At 38.5% G+C, this 25,849-nt stretch overlaps 1 protein-coding gene across 1 annotated transcript; it reads right to left on the reverse strand.

Moving 5' to 3' along the window:
* Positions 1–24,584: 24,584 nt before the first annotated feature.
* Positions 24,585–25,493, reverse strand: LOC137619814 (uncharacterized). Its single transcript, XM_068350110.1, has 2 exons — positions 25,105–25,493; positions 24,585–24,927 (listed from the first exon to the last, which is right to left on the reverse strand). The coding sequence occupies exons 1-2, from the start codon at positions 25,491–25,493 to the stop codon at positions 24,585–24,587; spliced, it is 732 nt and encodes a 243-aa protein (XP_068206211.1).
* Positions 25,494–25,849: the final 356 nt, after the last annotated feature.

Raw genomic sequence — 25,849 nt, forward strand, 5'->3', positions numbered from 1 at the left:
CCGTAGCCGGAGTCAAGGTGCGGAGAGCCAACGAGGGGAGGATTCCCTGTCGAAGGGGTGCAATAGATAATAGGTAAATGAGCGTTCCCGGCTCTAGAGTGAAACTCATGGCGGAGTATGAATAATGTCCTGACCCAACTCCCAGGCCGGAGCGAGGAGAGGGTGGGACTAAGGGGAGGGGGAACAGAAGGCAGCGCAACGCAGGCCAACTAACCTATAAAGACTCTAACACGAAAAGGATCTAAAAACCAACTAAAGGCCAAGAAAAAACCTCGTCTATGACGTAGAATTCCCAGAAGGGGGAGATAGAGAGAAGGAGCACCCGAGTCTATGGTAAAGAAACCGGAACTCCAGCCTCTCGCACTCGGTGGTTACAACGATCAATCTAACAAAGCACGAACCTCAATAATACATAAACACATCTGTCCGAAAGAATAATAATAAACGTAACGAAGAATAGCGAAAGGGGAATAGGATAACACAGTTAAGATAATGAATCATAATGAAAAAATGCCGACCGAAGTGGCGGTACTAAACTGTAATAAAACCCCGAACGCTATCCTTCGTTAACAGGAAACGGACTTGTAAATGACTAATAAGTACCAATAAAAATGATGATAAGCGGTTCAACACAAGAGGTATGCAGCCTACAATCTTAAAATAAGATTAAATGAACCTATCAAGACAAAAGTACCAAAAGGGCAACGCAATAAGCAAAAAGAAAACGCACTGAGCGTAAACAACAAAAATGGCTGCGTGGGCCTCGGAAGGCATGAAGCCGAACGCATTAAAACACTTCCTATTACTTAACACAAACTTGCCCGGTACTTAAAAAACTGTCAAAACAATCTATGGTACTTAACATTGGTGTAGGGGTAAGGAGAGCTTCAGCCATGTTGAAGAAATCCACAAAAAAACAGCTAAAAAGCGAGACACAAAGCAAAGCAATCGTCGTTAGTACAAGTCCAACAGAAGGATGTGTAGAGGGCGCTCGAGGCAGGCGTCGCTGAGTGGATCAGGTGGGTTCGGTTGGTGCCGTTAGGGAGGCTCCCCCTTTTGATGAAGGATTGATCTAAATGGAAGATGACCTGTGAATAGTGGTTTTCACACGCCCTTTCTTTATACACGACGCCCTTAGGGTGCTCGCGCGAGGGTAGTAACCTCTGCATTCCATGCTTTAACTTTCTCTGGTATATTTGGAAGTATTTATATCAGAAAAGAGATAAGAAGGACCCTTTTCACCGGGCGTCACAGGTCGACCCAGAAAACAGATTTTGAGCAAAGTGAAAAATCTATTTTTGGGTGATATGGCCTTGTCGTCCTGATGGAAGGTTCCTTTAGGCAGCTTTCTAAGGGATATTTGGCTACAGTGATACTCCCAGAGAATTGACCACAGGTCTCCAGAATTCTAACTCCTGGCGCGAGTATCCTTAAAATAATTCTTAAGGATATCGCATAATATCAGGGGACGTATTTCTCGATACGACACAGCAATCTTCACCCCGAATAGAGTTTTCGCTTTGAGGGGGAAGAGTGGTGAATTTGAAGGGGGAGCCGTCATCAAGGTTATCCGGTGGATCCTCTTCCGGTACCACCCCGGCGAACTATTTCTTTTTGCAATTAAGCATGGATAGCCGCAGATAGTTTCGGGTGGGGACTTTGTTACATAGATGTATACTCCTTTTTAGAAAGGAGGGAGGGTCCATCAGGACGACATGGCCATATCACCCAAAAATATATTTTTTGCTTTGCTCAAGATCCGTTTTTTTTGGGCTCAGCCATGTCGTCCTAATGGAAGTTTACCAGAGAATTACTTGAGAATACTATATCTGTGGGTTTGTATAAGTGCCTTTACCTTGCCTCAGATTCTTACATGGTGTCCCAGACCAAATGAATATATGACATTACCGTTATTTGTCATATTCACTAAGTTTGGAACTAACTTAGGGCTTCCTGCCCCCTTCTGGGAATATGTCAATATTGACTATAGAAGTGTCAAGGTTGTATTCGTGGGAACAAGGTGGAATTTTAGCTATTACCAGTTTGTTCACACATAGGAATATATTCAAGTATTTTTATTTTAGGAAAATAAAAGACACTGGAAAATTTATGCGATTACTTGTAGGGCAAATAAGACTGAAATACATTTCATGTATTTATTTGTATAGACAAAAATAAATACAACAACGCATGTATTATAAGTAGAATCTTTTACATAAACAAAATTTTCAAGGTATATATATATATATATATATATATATATATACTGTATATATATATATATATATATATATATATATATATATATATATATATATATATATATATATATATATATATATATATATATATATATATATATATATATATAACCTGTAAGGGAAGAAATATATATTAGTACATCACAGGTGCCACTCAAAAAATGTGAAATTATTAGATTGATTTCACTTAGCTGTTGGATATGTTTTAACACTGTGTACGAATGTTCAGACGGCATTGTTCTTATCGGTTAGATTCTACACCTATATAGAACAGTCCAAGGATCACCATAGTCCAAGAATCACCATAGTCCAAGAATCACCATAGTGATTCCCAATAAAAAGGTATTATACTCAAAAGTGCTAATACCTGTTCACCCTTTACACTGTCAAGTCCCAAACAGTTCACTGTTCATCGCAGCACTAGACGACAGGTTTTATAACACTACCTAAGTGTTTTATTTCATGCACTTGCTTTGCATAATGTTTATAAAAGACTCTAGAGGATTTCCAACCGGTATATGAGCGGAGTCTATCAAAGTCCATATGATGAAAAAAGTTCAGCGAGGAACCAATTTTTCTCGAATCGTGACCTGCAGGTGTACTGTCAGGATCCGCTCTGCGAATGAAGTAAGTGAGTTTTGCCCTCAGTGGTTTTAGGGATAAGTTTGATCCTGAGGTTTCGCCTATGAAGAGCTGTCCTTCCTTGAAGTCTGAAGTTCTTCGAAGATAGACCTTAAGACACTCTACTGGACATAGAGAGACATCTTCCTTCAGAGGGCAGATTCTCCAAGGACCCCACCTTTTGGTGGGAAGCTCGTTTTAGGCGAGAAAGGTAGGATCAGGAAAAACATTCAGTTCTCCCTCTTCTGTGAACTGAATATGGCCCTCGTCTCTAGAAAGGGCCACTATTTCACTAACTCTAGCCCCTGAGGCTATAGCGAACAAGAATATCACTTTCTGTGTTAGATCCTTTAGGGAACATCTTCGTTGTTCAAGTTCGAAGCGTAGTGCAAGACTTTGTCCAAAGACCATGATATGGGCTTCGAAGGGGTTGCTGGTTTAAGTCTACCGCCTGCTTTCGGAATTTTATTGAAGATTTCGTTCGACAGGTCCACCTGGAAGGAGATAGAAGAGGTCTAGTCAAAGCTGACTTGCACGTAGTTATCCTGGTGGAAACCAGGCCTTGCTCATGAAGGTGGATGAAGAAGGACGGGCAGAAGTCTATCGAGATTTCTGCCGGCTTGTTTGCTTTGACAAAGGAGGCCCACTTCTTCCAAGACGATTCATATCGTCTTCTGGTTGACTTTGACTTGTATTATTCTATAAATTCGATGTTGTCTTTTGAGACCCCGAACCTTTTCTTGGCTGCTAAGGCGAGAAAATCATGAGATGTAGGTTTTGGGTTCACAATGATGAAGCGTAGACAGTCGACTTCTGAACCAGTTGGGATAGAACTGGGTTTGGTAGAGGAAACAGCCTCAGCCTCAGTTCTATCACTAGAGGGAACCAATTGCTCTTGGGCCATTTGTGGGCCACTACTGCTGCTGTCCCCTTGAAGGATCTCAGCTTGTTGAGGACCTTCAGCGGGAGATTTGTTGACGGGAACAGATAGATATGATTCCATCTGTTCCAATCGAGGGATATGGCATCCATCGCTTCTGCCCGAGGGTCCTGGTATGGGGCTACATATCGAGGTAGTTTCTTATTGTCGTTCGTTGCGAAGAGGTCGATCTGCAGTTCTGTGACTTTTCCCCCCCAGATGCTGAAGCCTTGATGAGGATGGGGGCCTTAGGGATTAGCAGCTGGGCTCTAATGAACAGTGGGAACTACTTCCCACTGGACCTCGGTGCCCAGCTGTTGATCCAACTAAATTAGTCAGCATTTTTTCTCTTTTATTTTTGGTTATTTCTTTTTTCTCCCATCTCTTCCTTTTGGGCTCGATATTGTTGACAACTTTGGCATGTTCGATTATACTTTGGATGCTGCTTTGGATTTGGCACAGTGTGGGATGGACGGCATTCCATCTCAACCTGTGCCAATTTAGACGCCATCACCCTCTGGCAGATCCCATTGGGTGCAGACCAAGTCTGTTAAGAGTCGGGCTCCAGTGATCCGGTTTTAAGTCACCCATATTTGTGGGTAATGGGTGACGCCAGGCATTGGAGTCGACGGTGGGAGGGGCTAACTACCCCCACTGACCAGTGTACACCTACCTAAAGAGAGGCAGCCCCTCCCTAATAGAGGACTGGTCCCCGCTGAAGCCTCTTTTCGTGTTGGGCCACATGGGATAGGAGGACTGACATCCTCCGATAAGAGGTGGATAACCCGGCTTGCTCATACCAAAAAAACCCACCCCTCTGTTGGCGACCTGGAAAAGACAAACATGGATCTTGGTACAGATAGCTCCAACTCGGGTTCTAATATTATTACATTAGAACCTTATTCACGTCATGTGAATAATAAAACACTATAGAAGAAGAGAGAGAGAGTGTGAAAAATGATGACAGTACAGAAAGATATAGAAAAGTAGAAGTATTACCTGGTCACTTTGAAGTAGTGAATTATGAATAATTTTTTATCCTAGAATTTGAAAACGGAAGAAATGAGCGTGTAAATGTTTTTAAAGTTAATAGGGAAATAGTTACTTTATGTGGAGGGCAGCCAAAAATTTTACCCCAGGGAAATGGAAATCTCTTGATAGAGACACTATCCTCATTACAAGGTGAAAGGTTAAAAACACATACACAACATTGAATGGTCATAGCGTAAAATGCGTTTCGCACCCTACTTTCAACCAGAGTAGAGGTGTGATATATGCTCCAGAATTGCTGGATATAGAGGAAAAGAAATTGAGGATGAACTGAAAAATCAAGGAGTAGTTAAAGTAGTCAGAATGAGAAAGAGAGTTGGAGAACAACGTATTCCTCTTGCTACTTTAATTATAACATTTGATCAATGCCGATTACCAAATGTTATAAAAGCTGGTTGGCTATCTTTGAAGGGGGAACCATATATCCCTTCACCATTGCAATGTTATCATTACCAAATGTATGACCATTTTAGCCATAAATGTAAGGAAAAACTAAACAATAAGCCAGCTGTTTGTGCCAACTGTGGAAAAAGTAGTCATGGAGTATGCATAGAAAACCCTAATTGCATACATTGTGGGGAAGCACACCCACCAGCTACATCTAAAAGCTGTGTTAAGTTTATTTTTGAAAAAGATATTCAGGCCATTAGGACCATGGAAAGGTTTACTTTTAAAGAGGCTCGTAAAAGAGCTTTTGAAAAGCAGATAAGACCTGGGTAACCTTTTTCAATGGTTCAGAAGAAAAACTTGCCAAACCACACAGACGAAAATTATATCCCTACTTCTAAGATAAAGAAACAAATGAAAGTAGTTAAAGAGGTTGAAAGTCCCATCGAAAATCTATATCCAGAAATTGTAGAAAAATCAAAACAGATACTTAAAGATCTGAAAATTATTCAAAAGCCAACTACTCCGATTTTAAACAATAGTACAAACCTCTCACAGGCCGTGCCCTTGCCTGATCTGATGGAGGTTCCACTTGAAACCAATTTACTTGGTGAACCTGTAGTGGGGAAAGTGCAAAAACCTGACAGATCACAACCTTTTAATCAAAAGAGAGAGAGACCTCCATCTCTCTCGCCTCCTACCATAAGAAACATTAAAGTCACGACTTCAAATAAATATGATATCTTGTATGCTGATGTTTCTGATCAACTAGAACCAATCAGAAATTCAAGTTGAGGTCCACCATCCTCCTCAACAATTAGATCAAAATGACACAAAGAAAAAGAGGAACACAAAACCCACTATATCAAGATCCTCTCTCGAGATACCTCCGGGAAATATTGTTAGATCAAATATTGCCAATGGGAAGACTTCATCTAGGGTGTCTTCCAAAAAATAAACCATAGTGTTTTCCTCCATTCTGCAATGGAATTGCTAGGGTTTAAGGACGAAATATGAACAACTTAAGCTCCTTATACGTGAGCACTCCCCTATAACAGTATGTCTACAAGAAAGCAAGCTCGATGCTAATACTCCTTGTCCTGTAGAGTATGTTAGCTATAGGACACCATATGATCAACAAGCAGGGAGCCATGGGGGAAGTCTTATATATGTTGGTCGAGATGTTCCCCAAATATCTTTGTCTATCTGTACCCCTCTGCAGGCAGTGGTTGTACAGATTGATATAGGGAGAAAATACACAATCTGTTCTCTTTACCTGCCTCCAAATGATAACATCTCATATGATAATATAGTAGAAGTGATTAAACAACTCCCACAACCTTTTCTCTTACTAGGAGATCTTAATAGTAGACATCCTTTATGGGGTGATGTTTTGGCAAGTGCAAGGGGTAATATTATATCATCAATTTTGGAGAATAAAGATGTCAAACTCCTTAATACAGGAGAGCCCACACATTTTCATGTACAGACAGGTACCTTGTCCCTGCATTGACCTATCAGTTGCAAGCTCTAACTGTCTTCTCGATTTTAATTGGAGAACATTAGATGATTGGCATACTAGTGATCATGCACCAATCATTATAAACACCAACAATGGTCCACCTTTACAGAGATCGCCTTGATGGAATCTTGATAAGGCGGACTGGAATAGATTTCGGGAGCTAAGTGAAATGGAAGGAAATGCAGAACAGTTTGAAAGTGTTGATGATGCCATAGACTTACTCAATGGAACTCTTCACACAGCAGGAGTCAATTCCATTGCCAAAACAACAGGGATATTCAGACGACGACCAGCCCCCCGGTGGTCATCAGAACTAACTGCCCTGCACAGAGCCACAAGAAAGTCTTCTACTCGATTGCGCATGCACCTTACTGAGGAGAATTTAGTCATATACAAGAAATATAGAGCACAGTTCCGTCGTGCCATGAAAGAAGCTAGGCGCCAGTCTTGGATGTTATTTGTTTCCTCCATTAACAGTAGAACACCAGCTTCATCTCTGTAGAGGAAAGTCGAGAAGATAGCAGGCAAATTCACCCCAAACCCATCACCAATGTTAAAGGTAAATGGCCAGTATATGACTGGAGCAACCGAAGTTTAAATGTATCGTGCAAGTTTGAATCAGATCCTGGTTACAGTATAGGAGCATTGAAGAAAAGAAAGTTTTAAATTTCGCAACAAGAAAGCAAGTCATACAATACTCCTTTTAATGAAAGAGAATTTGATTCTGCTCTTTCTACGTGTAACGATACAGCCCCTGGACCCGATGGAATTCCTTATGCAATGATTAAACACGTACATTTTAATACAAAGTTATTTATTTTAAGCATTTTTAATAGAATATGGCATGATCATAGTTATCCAAGTGTTTGGGAACTAGCCCTTATTTTAGCCTTTTTAAAACCTTGTAAGGACAAGTTTTTATCAGCAAATTATAGGCCAATAGCATTGACATCTTGTTTGTGCAAAATCATGGAGAAGATGGTCAATGTAAGACTGATGTGGTACCTTGAAAAGAAGGGTATTTTATCACCCATACAATATGGATTCAGAAAATGCACACAACGACTGATGTGCTGATACGACTTGAGTCCTCCATTTGTGAGGCCTTTGCTTCCAAACAGCACCATGTGGCAGTGTTTTTTTATCTTGAAAAGGCATATGATAGCACATGGAGGTATGGTATACTTAAAAGAATCCATGAGTTTGGATTAAAAGGAGAGCTACCACTATTTATTCAGTCATTTCTTTCACATAGAGTTTTCCAAGTGAGAGTTGGGGAAGGTCTATCAGAAAGTAAATGCCAGGAAGAAGTTCCTCAGGGTAGTGTGCTGAGTGTAACCCTTTTTGCACTAGCAATTAATGGGATATCTTCAGTCATTCCTGGGATGTTCTCTCAACATTATTTGTGGGAGAGCTCTCTATATCATTTGCTGGAGCTAGAATGCCAATGGTTGAGAGAAAAATACAACTCTCTATCGATAAAATTATCCAGTGGGCCGATATGAATGGATTTAAGTTCTTGACAAGTAAAACTACAATTGTCCATTTCTGTCGTATCCGGGGAGTACATCCAGACCCGGATACATACATCAAAGGTCAACGGATCCCATGTGCAAGTGAAGCTAAGTTTTTAGGGTTGATATTTGATTGTAGGCTTACATGGGTTTCTCACTTAAAAGTATTAAAAGCTAAATGTCTTGAGGCACTGAATCTTTTAAAAGTATTGTCCCATACATCATGGGGGCAGACATCAATACTATTTTAAAATTATATAAGTCCTTGATTTATCCAAAATTAGTTATGGATGCGAAATATACTCATCATCCACCCCAAGCCGGTTAAAAATATTAGATTCTATACATCATGCTAGTATTAGATTGTCCACAGGAGCGTTTAGGACCTCACCTATCACAAGTCTCCTTGTTGATGCTGGGGAGTTGCCTCTAGACCTTTACCGAATGTCCTCTGTTATTCGGTATTGGTTTAGATTGCAAAGAATCCCTAATTCTTCAGCCTTTCAGACTGTAAGCCTTGTAAGGCACTCAACATACTTTGAGTTGCATCCAAAATCTCCTCAACCTTCTGGGTTTCGGGTGAAACAATTGTTAAACAATCTGGATATAATTAGAATTGAGGTGATCCCATTCAAGGTATCGTCAAAGCCTCCATGGAAATTACCTGACGTATCTTTCTGTAAATACTTTATTGGAGTTAAGAAGAATATGACTGACTTAGAATCCAGGTCTCTTTTTATGAAACATGTTGCAGAACATAGGGTATCAACTTTTATATATATTGATGGCTCCAAATCTGATGCTGGTGTTGGATTTGGAGTACATAGTAATGATTTTAATTGCAGAGGTGCACTTCCTCTAACATCTTCCTTATTTACTGCCGAACTGTATGGCATACTAACTGCTATTGAGAAAATAGCTTTGGAAAAGGAGGGTAATTTTACAATTTGTAGTGATGCAAGGAGTGTTCTTCAAGCTTTAGAAGTTTTTAATTATAGTAACCCTCTAGTTTTAAAGACTTTATAATGGCTTTTTATTATTGGACAGAGAGGTATAACAGTTAAATTTTGTTGGGTTCCAGCATATGTAGGTGTGTGTGGGAATGAGAAGGCAGATTTACTGGCAAAGAATGCGGCATCCGAGTTGCTACGAAGGAGGTATCCCATTCCCTGTAATGATTTCCTACCTTACATCAAGAAATTGGTTTGTAATAAATGGCAACAGCACTAGGATAGTCTAGATGGCAATAAAATGAGGGAAGTAACAAATATCATATCACCTTGGAGGTATAACATGATACCCCGAAAATGGGAGACGACTCTTTGTCGTCGGCGTATTGGTCACACACGGTTGACACACAAGTATCTGCTGAAGGGCCAACACCAACCGTATGGCGATGACTGTTTAGTGCCTTTAACAGTGAGGCATTTGTTGACCAAATGCCTTAATTTTTATAACTTAAGAAATAGATATTTGTTTGAGGCTCGAGGTGAGGATGGCAGGTTCATCATTGCCAAGATTCTTGGACATGATGTGTCCTACTATGCGAGCGACATTTTTAGATTTATTACAGAAGCAGGTCTTCTGAAAACTATTTAACTATTATAATGACTTCTTAACTTTTATGGTTTTAATTGAATTCTCTTTTATTTTTCATATATAATAAATGCTATCGGCATCGATGACCTTAGATGTCAGGATGCCAGAAAACTTTCAATCAATCAATCTCTCCAGTTCGCAGCAGTAATAGACCCAGTGCTAAGAGCACAGCTGAAAGATGCGTCAGGAGTCTGGAGAAGATACGCATCAATCGCTTGAAGAGATCTAAAATGACCGATACCGGCCTTACTATGATCACTTCTCAAGCCTTGGTTGAAGGCCAAGAGCCTAACAAGGACCGAGCCCTTGCAACCACCTCTACCGTCGGTGACCATCCATACGGATGCCTCGACGGAAGGATGGGGAGTTCTCTCCCATCAAAGGAAAGTCCAAGGGACTTGGTTATCTCTGTTCAAGGCCTTTCACATCAATATTTTGGAGGCCATGCCAGTCCTCTTGACGTTGGGAAAACTCTCCCCTCGCAGATCTGTCCACATCAGGCTGATCTTGGACAGCGAAGTGATAGTGAGATGTCTGAACCGACAAGGCTTGAGATCGTCCCATATCAACCATGTGATATTAGCTATCCTTTGTGTAGAGAGAATGCACTTATCAGCAGTTCACTTACAAGGGTTCCGCAATGTGACAGCGGACGCTCTATCCAGGCTCAAGCCGAGAGAGTCAGAATGGTCCCAGACGCAGACTCATTGTCCTCCATCTTGGAACAAGCCCCGGAACTGCAGATCGACCTCTTCGTGATGGGCAACAACAAGAAACTACCTCAATATGTAGCCCCATACAAGGACCTTCTAGCGGAGACAACGGACGCCATGTCCTCGGTTAGAACAAATGGACCCGGATTTTCTTGTTCCTTCCATCCAACCTCCTGCTGAAGGTCCTCAACAAGCTGAAATCCTTCCAGGGTACGGCAGCTCTAGTGGCTCCCAAGTGGCCCAAGAGCAACTGGTTCCCTCTAGTGATGAAACTGAAGCTGAGGCCGGCCCCTCTACCAAACCCAGCACTATCTCAACCGGTTCAGAAGTCGACTGTCTTCGCTTCATCACAGAGAACCCAAAACCTTCATCTCATGATTTTCTCACCTTAGCGGTTAAGAAAAGATTTGGGATCTCAAAAGGCAGTATAGACTTCTTAGAAGAATACAAGTCTAAGTCAACTAGAAGACAATATGAATCGTCTTGGAAAAAGTGGGTTGCTTTCGTTAAAGCAAAAGGACCGAAAGAAATTTCAATAGACTTCTCTCTGTCCTTCTTTATCCACCTCCATGAACAAGGTCTGGTCGCCAACACGATAACTATGTGTAAGTCAGCCTTACTAGACCTCTTTTATACGCGTTTCAAGTGGACTTGACGAACGAAATCTTTAACAAGATCCCGAAGGCATGCACTAGACTTAGGCCTGCAGATCCTCCGAAGCCCATTTCATGGTCCGTGGACAAGGTCCTACATCATGCTTCATCTGTGAACAATGAAGATTGTTCTCTCAGGGATCTAACCCAAAAGGTTATTTTCCTGTTCTCTATAGCCTCAGGGGCTAGAGTTAATGAAATAGTAGCGCTATCAAGAAATGAGGGCCACATTCAGTTCACAGAAGTGGGAGAAGGGAATCTCTTTCCTGATCCAACCTTTCTCGCCAAGAACGAGCTACCCACTAAAAGATAAGGTCCCTGGAGAATGTGCCCTCTGAAGGAAGATGTCTCTCTGTTTCCAGTAGTGTCTAAAGGTCTATCTTTGAAGAACTTCAGACTTTAGGGGTGGACAGCTCTTCAAAGGAGAAACTTCATGATCAAACTTATCCCTAAAACAACTGAGGGCGAAGCTCACCTACTTTATTCGCAGAGCGGATCCTGACAGTACACCCACAGGTCATGATCCGAGAAAAATTACTTCATCGCTGAACTTTTTTCAGTATATGGACTTTGAGCGTCTTCGCTCATATACTGGATGGAAGTCATCCAGAGTGTTTTACAAACACTATGCAAAACAAGTGCACGAACTGAAGCATCACGTGGTGACGGCAGGTAGTGTATTAAAACCTGTTGTCTAGTGCTGCGATGAACAGTGAATTGATTGGGACTATTAATTAGGGTGAAAAGGTGTTGACACTTCCAGTGCGATACCTATTAAGTGGGTGTTACCATGGTGACACTAAGACTGTTCAAAATCTCAGGTGTGGAATTATACAGATAACACTTGTGCCGTGTGTACATAGTACACAGTTTTGAATAGTATATAACATTTACAGAAAATTATATTAGAAAATTTTATCAAAATTTTCAAATTTCAGAGTGGCACTAATCATTTCTTCCCTCTTAGGGAGAAAAACGTTTTCTGTATACATTGTACGTATAATTCCCGTAACATGTTACACTCGTTATTTCATTCGGTCATTTATTCGAAATAAATGTCTATTACAGTGTAATTGTGTCTTACTTTGCCCTGCAATTAGCACAATAAATATGGCCAGAGCTCTTTTACTTATTTAACTAAGGAAACCTTATATTATTGTATGCTTACAAACTATGGATATAGTTGATACTTAGTTGTTCCGACAACATATACAAACCGTGAGACCTTTGTATATCTAGTTGATACTTATGTTTGTTCATACAATATATGCAAACCTTGAAACCCCTTTTCTACTGTCTAGTATGACTCTTCCCTGCAGGGGGCAGTTAGCCGTAACATTATCCATGATTAGTAACGTCATATGTCTCAATGGTCCGGATGACCATAGAAAGATTTGTCCCAAGGTTAAGGCACCTATGAAAATCCACAGATACAGTACTTTCTAGTAATTCTCTGGTAAACTTCCATCAGGACGACATGGCTTGAGCCCAAAAAACGGATTTTGAAGCGAAGCGAAAAATCTATTTTTGGGTGAGATAGCCATGTCCTCCTGATGGACCCGCTCTCCTTTTCCATAGAAAAGGCATAAGCAAGATCCCTCCCGAAAACTACTATATCTGTAGCACCATGCTCAATGCCACAAGGAAGGAGCGCCATATTGGATACTCATAATAGTAGGGGAGGAAGGGTAACCTTGATAATGGCTCCCCTTCTATTTTCGCCACTCTTCCCCCTCGAAACGAAAACGCTATTCGGGGTGAAGATTGCTATGTGTCATATCAAGATATACGTCCCCTGATATTATGCGATATCATTAAGTGAAATTTTAAGGATATTCACGCCAGGAGTTAGAATTCTGGAGACCTAAAGGTCAATTCTCTGGGAATATCACTGTAGCCATATATCCCTTAGAAAGCTACCAATAGGAACCTTCTATCAGGACGACATGGCTATCTCACCCAAAAATAGATTTTTCGCTTCGCTTCAAAATCTGTTTTGTAGATAATGAACCACAATGTAGCGGGTTCTCCTTTAAGCTTGAAGCTTTCTTATGTCACAAGCTTGGGACTTTCTTATGTCACATGCTTGAAGGTTTCTTATGTCTCAATATAGCGGTTTGCGTACTGTGGCCAGACGTAACCCGCAGACTGCCTATGGTCCAAATGCCGACCACACTTCAACGTTTCACTGCACAAAGAGAAATGGTAGAATACCCCGAGGTGCCACTGAAGAGCGTTGAGCCATCTCTAACGTGCCACGTTACCACTGGGGTCAACCACAGTGACCACCAGCGCTTCTACGTCCTTGGCATGGTCAAACGTGAATGGTCTGGCCATCCCTGTAACTGGAGCAGAGCCAGTGATTGGAGGTCTTCAGCCCCCTTCAGGGTTCTCATCATTACTCCTACCTGTACCAGGCCTCTGGGAGTCTCGTGCTTGGGGTGGACCTCTTGCTTCCTCTCCTGTTCCGGCAACTAACCCCGTTAGTCTGCCAGAGACTGCAGCCAGTGGACAAGGGGAGCAGTTCTTGGGTAACCTGGCCGAAGCCAGTAGGACAGAAAAGGCTCCAGTAGCTACAGCTGAGGCACTTCCCCTCTCTCCTCAGCAGGATTTAGTTCCACTCTCTAGGCCACCAGACAGCAGTGTTAAACTTCAGTCTAGCCGGTGGTAGTGGCTCTCAACAGTTCCTTTGCAGGTAGTGCCATTCTACAAGAAGGGACAGAGGCACACTCAAGGGTACTCTTCATGGTAGCAGACGGCAGTGTCCCCCTCCAGGGCAGCAGACGGCAGTGTCCCCTCCATGGCAGCAGACGGCAGTGTCCCCCTCCAGGGCAGCAGACGGCAGTGTCCCCCTCCATGGCAGCAGACGGCAGTGTCCCCCTCCAGGGCAGAAGACGGCAGTGTCCCCCTCCAGGGCAGAAGACAGCAGTGTCCCCCTCCAGGGCAGTAGACGGCAGTGTCCCACTCCAGGCCAGTTGATGGTAGTGTCCTCCTCCAGGGCACCAGACGGCAGTGTTCCCTTACAGGGCAGCAGACGGCAACAAGCTTGGAACTTTCTTATGTCACAAGCTAGAAGCTTTCATATGTCACAAGCTTGGAACTTTCTTATGTCACAAGCTTGAAACTTTGTTTGAATACTTTGACCTTGACCGAAAAGGCTCTTTCTTGGTGTTAATTGCTAAGAAATTTGCATCATAAACCTAATGGGACTGTATTTTGAAAAAGGACTTTTATATCTTATATCTTATTTTTGTGTGTGTAGGTGTCCTAGAAAAAAAAAAAAACCCAGGTACTTGTGTTTTTGTATTGATATAGAGGTGCCTAATTAGTGGGAGGCTTTTTTTTCCAAATAATTTTTCAGTCTAGTATTGTTTTTCAATTCTTATTCCATGTCATAGGAATGAACTTTTTTGCCAAGTCGTCTTCCCTTCGTTCAAGTATCCCCAACGCATGGGGACAGATGCCCACTTAAAAGATTAGGAAGTCTTCAGGTGCACACCTCCCCCCTTCTCTCTGATCTGGGCGGCTCTTATTAAGGCGAGGGAAACCAGTCGTCTTTCTAGCCCTCATTGCTCCCTTCTGGCATAGGAATGGCTGGTTCCCGGACCTTTTTGAGGTCTTAGTGGAGCCTCCTGTCGATTGCTAGAGAGACCAGATCCACTCAAACAGCCCAACTTTAATCGTTTTCATCAGGGGCTCCACATGCTTCGTCTTCATGCCTGGAGCCTGTCAGGAGGTTCTCAAGGTAAGTGTTATGTATTGTTGTAATGATGTACTATATTATTTCAAGTGTTGCAGGTATTGCACAACATTGCATCATATTGCATGAATAAGACATGTTATGCTTTGTACATAGAGTAATGATTTGTTTTGGTATTAGGATTCAAACATTTGTTGATTACCTCAAAGATAGGATGTGATTCTTTATGGTTTTGTACTGGAGTAGGATTAAATTCTTTTCAGAGCGATGCTCTTTTGTTTAGCAATGTTTTGGTTTTGTCAGATTGTGTATGACGCTCCAGACACACTTGGGAGTCAGCTGTCAGAGAACAATGTAGTCATACGTTGCATTAAACTTATATTTTAAGAATACCAACGTCTTATCACCCATACAGACAAATTGACGACAAGAGATGGGATCAGCTGAGAAATAATTACTAACAATTGTTCATCTATGTTCCAGGTAATTATTATGGTTAATAGAACTTCCTACCAAAGTACCATATAACAAATTGGCGACGAGGATGGGATCAGTTGAGAAATAATTACTAACAATTGTTCATCTATGTTCCAGGTAATTATTATGGTTAATAGAACTTCCTACCAAAGTACCATATAACAAATTGGCGACGATCAGGAGGACGACGGACACAAGCAGGGAGAAACATTGGACCTTATGTACAAGGACGGCTAGCACAAGAGAAGGTCCGTTTTTACATTAGGGGACAAGAGTAAATTCGCCCAATGAAGATTGTACAAGCAGCAGAACAGGAATTTCATCAAACAAACAAGAAGGGTGAAATTTAAAGTTGGGTAGGCTACAAAACAGGTAGGAAGTAAACTTGTGACTGCAGAACAGTAGCTTAACCTAATTTAGGTATTAAGGTAAGCAATCAAATGCCTTTTAATATAGAACACCCAGAAAGTTTCAGCATCACTGCTGAGCCCAATTCTGTTGCAACACGATGGCAACAGTGGTGTGAGGAATTTAAGATTTATTTAGAAGCATTAGGGAACATGAAGGATGCCCAAAAGAAGGCATTATTACTTCATACAGCAGGTAGGGAAGTTCAGGAAGTGTTTAAGACTTTGCAGCCTACAGATGACACAAGTGAAGCTGCAATTAAGGCTCTTACCACATATTTTGCTCCTCAGGTCAATAAATTTTTTGAAAGATACCAGTTTTCAGCGCAGGCTTATCAGAAAGAAAATGAAAGTTTAGATGCATTTGTGACTAGACTAAAGAATTTAGCCGTTTCATGTGAATTTCTAGAGTTAGAAAATGTTATCATAGATCAAGTAATAGCACATTGCACATCAGAAGAGCTAAGAAAGAAATTATTGCAAGATAAAGATTTAACATTAGAAAAGGTATTGATAATAGGCAGAGCTTTAGAAACATCAAATAGGCAAAGTAACATAATAGGTAGTTCTACAAGCAATAGAATGGAAAATTCTAAAATTAATACAGTAGGTTCTAAGTGGAAAACCAATGAGAATCAGAGAAGGAATATGTCAAAGCCTAGTCATAGAAAAGTGCCTAACACTAATGTTCATAAATATCAGAATGAGGCTTATACACAGAAACAACAGGAAAAACCCAAGTGTTATAGGTGTGGTAAAACTGATCATCTTGCATACAAAGCAAAGAAATGCCCTGCTACTGGACAGACATGCCAGAATTGCAGAAAGATGGGTCATTTTGCAACTGCTTGTAGATTCCCTAAACAGTATGCAAAGAAAATAAATGCTACAGTTGATACTATGGGTCAAGAGAATAATGCGGAAAATGTTCATGATAATCAGGTTAGTTCAGAAACTGATTTTGCGTTTCGCATAAATTCAATCAACAAAGGTGCAAAGAAACATATCATGGTAGAAGTAATCATAAATGGTAAACCAATTTTGATGCAAGTTGACACAGCAGCCGATGTATCAATTATGTCTGAGAAAATGGCTAAAAGCATTCCTAATTTGTTATTAGAAGGTACAAATAGAGTTTTGAAAAGTTTTAATGGTTTTGATATTCAGGTAATAGGTGCTTCGAACGTAGAAGTACAGTACAAAGAACAGAAATTAGAGAGAATGCCATTAACAGTAGTAAAAGGTAATGGACAAACTTTGCTAGGTTTAGATTGGCTACAGTATTTGAAGTTAGATTGGCCTAGTATTTTGAAGGTTACAGGTAGACAAGATGAAAACAAAAATGAAATATCTATGGATAATATCATATCAGAGTTTCAAGACGTATTTGAAGATAAAATAGGTACAGTAAAGAACGCAAAGGCAATTTTAGTTTTGAAACCTGACAGTTCTCCTAGATTTTTTGCTCCGAGACCAGTACCGTATGCATTGAAAAGTGCAGTTGAAACAGAAATCAGGAGATTAGAAAATGAAGGTTCCTGGGAAAAGGTTACATATTCAGATTGGGCTACACCATTAGTTCCTATTGTGAAGGAAAGTGGACAGGTTAGGTTATGTGGAGATTACAAAGTAACGTTAAATCCACAACTGCAAGTAGCTCAACATCCCTTACCAAATCCGAAAGACATGTTTGCAACTATGTCAGGATGCAGTGTTTTTTCTAAATTAGATTTAAGACAAGCATTTCAACAGCTTCCCATGGATGAAACTTCACAAGAATTATGTACAGTAAATACATCCTTAGGTTTGTTTAGGCCAAAGAGATTACCTTATGGAGTTGCAAGTAGTCCAGCTATATGGCAACAAACTATGGATAAGATTTTTTCAGGATTGCAAGGAGTATTCATTTTTATAGATGATATTTTAATTGCTGGTAAAGACACGAGAGAACATAGAGAAAGATTGCGAACAGTTCTGAAGAAGTTGAAGGAACATAATATTAGAGTAAATAATAACAAATGTATTTTAGAAGTTGATTCAGTGGAATACTTAGGTTTTGTAATAAATGGCAAGGGTATTCAAAAAGCTAAAGAGAAGATTAAAGCTGTACAATCAACAAAAGTGCCAGAAAATGTTAAGGAATTACAATAATTTCTAGGTTTAGTAACATTTTATGGGAATTTCATTCAGAATTTGTCTACAATTGCACATCCATTGTATAATCTGTTGAATAAGGGTGTAGAATGGAAGTGGACAAAAGAGTGTCCGGAATCTTTTGAAAGAATCAAGCAGGAAATAACATCACCTACATTCTTAGTACATTATCAAATGGATTTACCAGTTAAATTAGTATGTGATGCATCAAACATAGGTTTAGGTGCAGTAATATCTCATGTAATGCCAGATGGAACAGAAAAACCAATTGCATTCACTTCTAGAGTATTGAACAAGGCAGAAAGGAATTACTCTCAAATAGAAAAGGAAGGTTTAGCATTAGTTTATGGAGTTAACAAATTCCATATGTATCTTTATGGTAGGAAAAAGTTCACACTTGTTACAGATCATAAACCTTTATTAGCAATATTGGGTCCAAAAGCAAGTTTACCTACGTTGGTAGCTGCAAGACTACAACGTTGGTCAGTTACGTTAGCAGCGTACCACTATGATATAGAATACCGTCCAACATCAAACATGGGTAATGCAGATGCTTTATCCAGATTACCCGTAGACAAAGCTCCAGAGGAGTATGCTGACAGTGTTCTGTTAATTTCTGTATATGATGTACCAATAACTGCGAAAGATGTAGTACACAGTACCAAGAGAGACCCAGTACTTTGTAAGGTTTTGGAGAGTTTAATGACAGGTAGGGACTTATGTGGAAAAGAGGAAAGTTGTAAACCGTATAAGGATATATGGTATGAACTGAGTGTAACACAAGGAATAGTGATGAGAGGTTCCAGGGTAGTTATTCCTAATTCACTGAGAAAGAAGGTTCTGTCTGAAATACATGCTGATCACCAAGGTATTGTAAGATCAAAGTCAATTGCGAGAACTTTTGTATGGTGGCCAGGTGTAGATAAAGATGTGGAATGTTATATAAAGAATTGTATGAATGGTGTTATGCAACAGAACAATACTCAATTTGCTAGAATGCACCTGTGGGAGTTACCCAGGTATCCATGGCAAAGAGTGCATATAGATTTTGCAGGTCCTTTTTTAAATTATTTGTTTTATATAGTAGTAGATGCTTACAGTAAGTATCCCAGAAATGATCCCAATGAAGACAACAACGTCTTACGCCACAATAAAAGAGTTAATGCAAATTTTTTCAACGCATGGTATTCCAGAAAGAATTGTTACAGATAATGGTCCACAATTTACCTCACAAGAGTTTAAAGAATTTTGTAATGTCAGTGGTATAAAGCAAGCATACATTTTCAGCTACATATCATCCATCTACTAATGGAGAGGCTGAAAGATTTGTCCAAACGTTTAAACACAATATGAAGTGTAGAAAAGCAAATTCAGGTAATATATTTTTGCAAGTATCAAAATTTTTATTGTCTTATAGAACAACTCCACACAGCACAACAGGCGTGGCACCCTCAAATTTGTTGATGGGGAGGAGGATAAGGTGTAAGTTAGATTTGTTGTATCCAAGTTTGCAAAGTGATTTAGAAGATAAAGGGTATAAACAAGTAGTAAAGCTTCCTAATGTAAGACATTTTTTACCTTTGTCTGATGTCATGGTAAGATCATACAACACTCCAGAGAAGTGGGTACCAGGAGAGATTGTAAGAGAGATAGAAAATTTACATTATGATGTTCGTGTTGGTGATAATGTTGTAAAACGTCATGTTGATCAATTACAGCCGTTAAACAGAAAGACAGTAGAGCATGTGAATGTTAGAGATGAGAAACTTAAAAAAGTAGTTAGATCAAATGAGTCAAATATTAACCAAGATGGTCCAACATCCAATGTAGATTCAGAACCAATTCGTGTACCAGTACAAGATGATGTTAAAGTGCTTCCTAATAGGATTAACAGAGGAAAGCCCCCTGAGAGATTAGATTTATGAAGATTTTTACAATGTCAAGTTAAGGGGGAGGAGACTGTTATGTATTGTTGTAGTGATGTACTATATTATTTCAAGTGTTGCAGGTATTGCACAACATTGCATCATATTGCATGAATAAGACATGTTATGCTTTGTACATAAGAGTAATGATTTGTTTTGGTATTAGGATTCAAACATTTGTTGATTACCTCAAAGATAGGATGTGATTTTTTATGGTTTTGTACTGGAGTAGGATTTAAGTCTTTTCAGAGCATTGCTCTTTTGTTTAGCAATGTTTTGGTTTTGTCAGATTGTGTATGACGCTCCACACACACTTGGGAGTCAGCTGTTTTAGAACAATGTAGTCATAAGTTGCATTAAACTTATATTATAAGAATACCAACGTCTTATTACCCATACAGACAAATTGACGACAAGAGATGGGATCAGCTGAGAAATAATTACTAACAATTGTTCATCTATGTTCCAGGTAATTATTATGGTTAGTAGAACTTCTTACCAAAGTACCATATAACAGTAAGAAGGCTTCATCTAGTTAGCCAAAGCTATGTGATGCTCTACATGTCGAGATTATCAAGTCAAATGGGCAGTTTTTTTTTACGCTGGTGCCAGATGAAGGGTCATTCTTCTTCCAGACCCTCTCGACCTAAAATTGCAGAATTCCTGGTCCATCTTTGCAGGGACAGAGGGTATCTGTTGGTCTTAGGAAGGCACTGGACAACACAAAGGCAACCAGAAAGAAAAAACTTATCATGTTAGTAATGTTACTTTGTGTTGGAATTTATTTTAATTCCAACCTTACTTATATTTAATGAACAAAACAATTACTCAACAACCAAAACAACATACATCAAATAGTAGATCCACTAATAAAACTTTGTGATATTGCCGTACATTACCCTTTTCCCTAGACATGTCCAAAGATACAAAATAATGTAGACACTTATCCCAAAGGTAGACGTTGATGTGTTCCAAAATTGTCGTTGTCTTGGAGTTTGAACGTTTAGTTTTGTTCAGAGTTACTATCCTATGAAGATGCCGGCCTTTCCACTGAGTTACTTTAATTGGAACTGTTCGCCGTGGCTGTGATAACTTCGAAGGTAATTTACTTCTTACCTCTGACAGGTACATATTACGCACGCGCGAACTTAAGGGCTATTAGGCAATTACTAATTTGAGTCATTTAATTCATAAGTTTAATTTTATTATTCATTTTACTTATAATTAACGCTAATAGTTACTATACTAAGTAGCATTAAGTTTTTTACTTTTAATTTATTAAGAAAAATAGGTAAAGCCTCGAGTCAAGCTAACGACCGAAAGGCTATTCCCCACAGTCGGACACAAATATCAATCCTTTCTGATTGAATTAATTAATTTAACGTTAACTGTATTCCTTATAAGGAAACAGTTTTGCTTTCCATTTCTTTTGCAACTCGTACCTCTAATTTATTTTTGGTTTCTAACACACTCCCCACAAAGGATTGCGATTATAGAATTGCAATGAATATCTTCATTAACCATACATTATTTATTAGGATCACCTTAAATCTGGCTACTGTGTCAAACAATTATTTCCAACAACGCTAAATAAAAAGTATGGCTAAGTTACGTTAGTACCATCCTCACGTTACTAAAAGTAGCATTTTAACTTTAGTCTTCACTTTATTTTAAGTGTAGCATTTTAACTTTAGTCTTCACTTTATTTTAAGTGTAGTATTTTATTTATATATTTACACCAATTTTAACTTAGCTTAGTTTACTATAGGCTATCTCCTAATTTTATCGGCGTCAATGACCTTAGATGTCAGGATGCCTGAAAACTTTAAATCAATCAATCAATCCTAATTTTACTTTTTATTTACGTATTTAGTTCTATTTACTTATTACCTAAAAATTAATTATTTGCAATGCCTTTAATCCTTGTTTAAAGTTAAATAATAAAGCATTTGATAAAGTATATCCTCACACTGAAAAAGTTTCGAGTGTGTACCATTTTAGTCAAAATAAAAACTTAATTAATAGTAATTACAGTAAATAATATACTGAAAAGCAGTATTTACAAATTATCTAAATTTTCCCTTAGCATTCTTTCAAATATTTCGGTAGCCTTTCTCTTGGGTCTTACAGACCTTTCGCCTTGTTCAACGTGAATAGATTCAGGTTTATTTATACTGCCTGTTTCTACCTCAATTTCCATTGAATTGTCTCTGGTTAGCCTATCTCTTATAGCATGTGTCACTGATAGTTCCATAGGATAAAGATTACAAATAGAATGATATTCTATAGCCCCATTACTTTGCTTTAGTTTCACTGACCTAATGTTATTGTCAAATCCTAATATCAATTCTAATACCTTACTGATCATCCAAAATGGCCTGGGCTTGTTAATTGCTTTAATTAGGACAATGTCACTAACTTTAATTCAATTTTCCCACTTACTTTGGTACAAATTTCTATTATGTTCTCTCAGGCATAAGAGAAAATTTTCATACCACAATTTCTTAAAGTTTTCAATAATTTCTTCCTGTATTTCTACAGTTCTCTCTAAAGAAGGTTGACTAGAATCGTCCAACCAAACATCACTATCATCTTTTCTCAAAATGAGGGATGAATTACCATGCAATTTGATAAAGGAATTTGGAGTTATAAACTCAAAATTTTCTGAGCTTGATCTATATGTTAAAGGTCTGGAATTTATGGCTAATTGAATATTAGAAAGGGTAGTTAATAATTCAAAGTAAGTTAATTTAGACCTTCCTATTACTTTATAAAGACAATTCTTTAATACCCTAATCAATCTCTCCCAAGCAGAACCAACCCATGCTGAATATAAAGGTATTTTAATGTGTTTGATATTACATTTACTTAGTTCAGATTGAAATTCCTGCGACTCCAAAGACCTTTCAAGGATACTTCCACCCTTGAGAAAAGACTTAGCGTTGTCACTGTACAGGTATTGTGGTATTGTGTATGTATTACTAAATCTTTGGAAAGCGAGAACAAAATTTTTAGTGGACATGTCTGGTAATAATTCAAAGTGCACAGCGCGCATGTTAAGACAAGTGAAAACTAAAATGAACATTTTTGTGGTCTTACCACTCAACTCATCCCTAACCCAAAGGTGTCCAGTAAAATCAAAACCTACATGCTGAAAAGGCTTGACTAAATTCATGTGGTGTTTAGGCATATCTGTGAACTTCGGGTATCTGTAAGCTAAGGCATTATACTTCTTACATATATTACAACTACTCAGCTCAGTCTTTACTGCTGACCTACCCTTGGAAATCCAAAATCCCTGTTCTCTAAGGTAGTTCAATGTGTAGTGCCTATTCCTAAATGCTGTACCTTAAAATGACACTGCTTTATTAACAATGAGGTGAACCTATGCTCTTTAGGAAGCAATACTGGGTTATGAACATCAAAGTCAAAGTACAAACACTTAGATATTCTTCCCCTAGACCTAATTATACCCTTTGAATCTAAAAATATATTTAAATTGGACACTAGAGGAGGTATATTATTAGTAATATTGGCACTGCTTTGTAAAAAATCTAATTCTACTGAAAAGTATTCCTTCTGTTCAATTTTCACCCAATACTCTAAGGCTTTCTTCTCCCTTTAATCTACTACAAAATTTGAACAAGTAACTGGTAATTCTTAACAATTGTTCATAATTTGACATTTTATTTATATTGAGAATACCAGCGTTTACTTTATTTATTTGCATAGTGCATACTGTACTTATTTGATGCTTATAGTAAGGGGACATGCTCAATAAAGGGTAGAGAGGCCACTTGTCAAAATCATTACTCAACCATTCTGGACCTTCTAGCCAATAAGTTGATTTACTTAAATATTTAGTATAGGATAAACCTTTGGTGATCATGTCAGCAGGATTTTCTTCTGTATTTACATAGTGGTATAAGACAGGTAGTTTAAATAGCTTAGATATTTCAACTTTAAGACCATCTGCCTCAAGTACTCTATTTCTAACAACTTTAGATTTTATTTTAGTTTCTCTGGTCAATAGCCAATTTAAAACCACTTGATCATCAACACAAATATTAATGAAATGAAAATATATATTACTGTAGGCTTCAAATAAAGAAGGTAAACATTTAAAAGCTAGAATTACTCCCATTAGTTCCAAAGTAGGGACACTATGCTCATTTATCTTATTCAGTGGAGCCAATTTAGATTTGGAGAACAAATAAGAACTTTTATCATTCTGATTTACCGCATAGGCCACAAACCCATAGGCCTCCACAGAGCTATCACAAAATATGTGAAGACCATACGAGTCTAGTTCATTAAGGGACTCTCAAGGAAATATAAGTTCAGATAACATTTCAAAATCTCTACTAATAATTTTCATTTCCCCACACATATCTTTAGGTAAATTTTGATCCCAACCAACATCTAATTTCCATATTTTTCTCATTAAAAATTTGCCTCGTATTGTTACAGGAAGGACTATATTCAAAGGATCAAATATTTTAGAAGTTTGTGACAATACTTTTCTTTTTGTGTCTGCTTCTGGGTCTATTTTACAAGGCGCAAGACTAAAAGAATCATTATTTACATTGAATCTATAATCCAATACTTTATCCTCTTCGCAAGAATGTTCAACAAGTCTATTATCAGACGCCATTTCTTCTTTCAACTGGAATTCCAAGACCTTAAGATAAAGCCCCTTGTTCCATCCTATCATTAGCTTGCTTATACAAATTTTTCATTTCATCAATGTTATTACCAGTTATAAGAAGATTGTCTACATAAAAGTTATTAGTTAATATTTCTTTACACTTATCATCAGGATAACTTTCTGCATGATGTTTCATAACAAAATTTAATATAAAAGGCGAGGAAGTGTAATAAAAAACCATTGTTTTGTAGCGATAAGATACTAATTTATTTCCCCGTTTCCAAAAGAAACAAAATATATTTTTATCCACTTCATTTTTTAATTTAATCATCAAAAAAGCTTGTTTAACGTCGCTCAACATTACATATTTATTAGTTCTAAAGTAAAAAAGCAATTTCAATATTGAGCCCATTAAATCTATCCCAGGATAAGCTGCTTCATTAAGTGAAGGCAATTCCTTGTAAGTTTTTAAAGAACAGTTAAATACTGGCCTGATTTTTGTGGTAACTTGCTCTTCTAATTTTATAACTGGTCTATGTGGAATCCATACATACTTATGATAGTCAGAAGAATTTACTTTAATTTCCTCGATTACACCATCCTCGAGTTGTTTATCAAAAACTTCCTGGTACTTGTCAATGAGACCCTTTTTACCAAGATACTCTACTGTTCGGTCTAATACCTTAAGTGAAACAAAATGATTAGATGGGACGCTGTCAATTTTATCAGTATACCAGGGCAATTCTACATGATAGAATCCATTATCAAAAGATATCCCCTCTCTAAATCTGTCAATTTGTTCTTTATCAAAGGAGACCATTTCTTTTTCACACTTTTTTATTCCCAAGGATTCAAGACTAAAAAGGTGTTCAAGTCCATTGTCTACCTCACTGTCTTCTAATATATGCTCTAATGGATTGAAATAAGATTTTAGAGGATCCATTACTAAATTTACCACGCTTTTGTTTTAACATCCAGTTTTTTCTTATTAATTAAGGAGTCCATAACAGCTCTACTTTCTGCCTCATCCAAAAAGTTGAACACATTACCAACAGGAGCTACTCTATTATTTACGACTAAACAAGTCCCACCCAACCTTTTAGTCCAAGTTACCCAAGGTAAAAACTGAATTATATCTATTCCTATTAACATGTCAACCTTCATACTTTCATGGTTTCTATGGGCACAAAAAGTCTCATCCAATAAAGCAATATTATTTTCTTTAAATTTATTTATTATTTGATTCATGCTGGGCACTTCAAAGTTTATATTTAAGCGATTTGTCAACTAATAAAGGTA

This window comes from Palaemon carinicauda, chromosome 26 (assembly GCF_036898095.1).
Source record: "Palaemon carinicauda isolate YSFRI2023 chromosome 26, ASM3689809v2, whole genome shotgun sequence".
NCBI classification, from domain to species: Eukaryota; Metazoa; Arthropoda; class Malacostraca; order Decapoda; family Palaemonidae; genus Palaemon; species Palaemon carinicauda.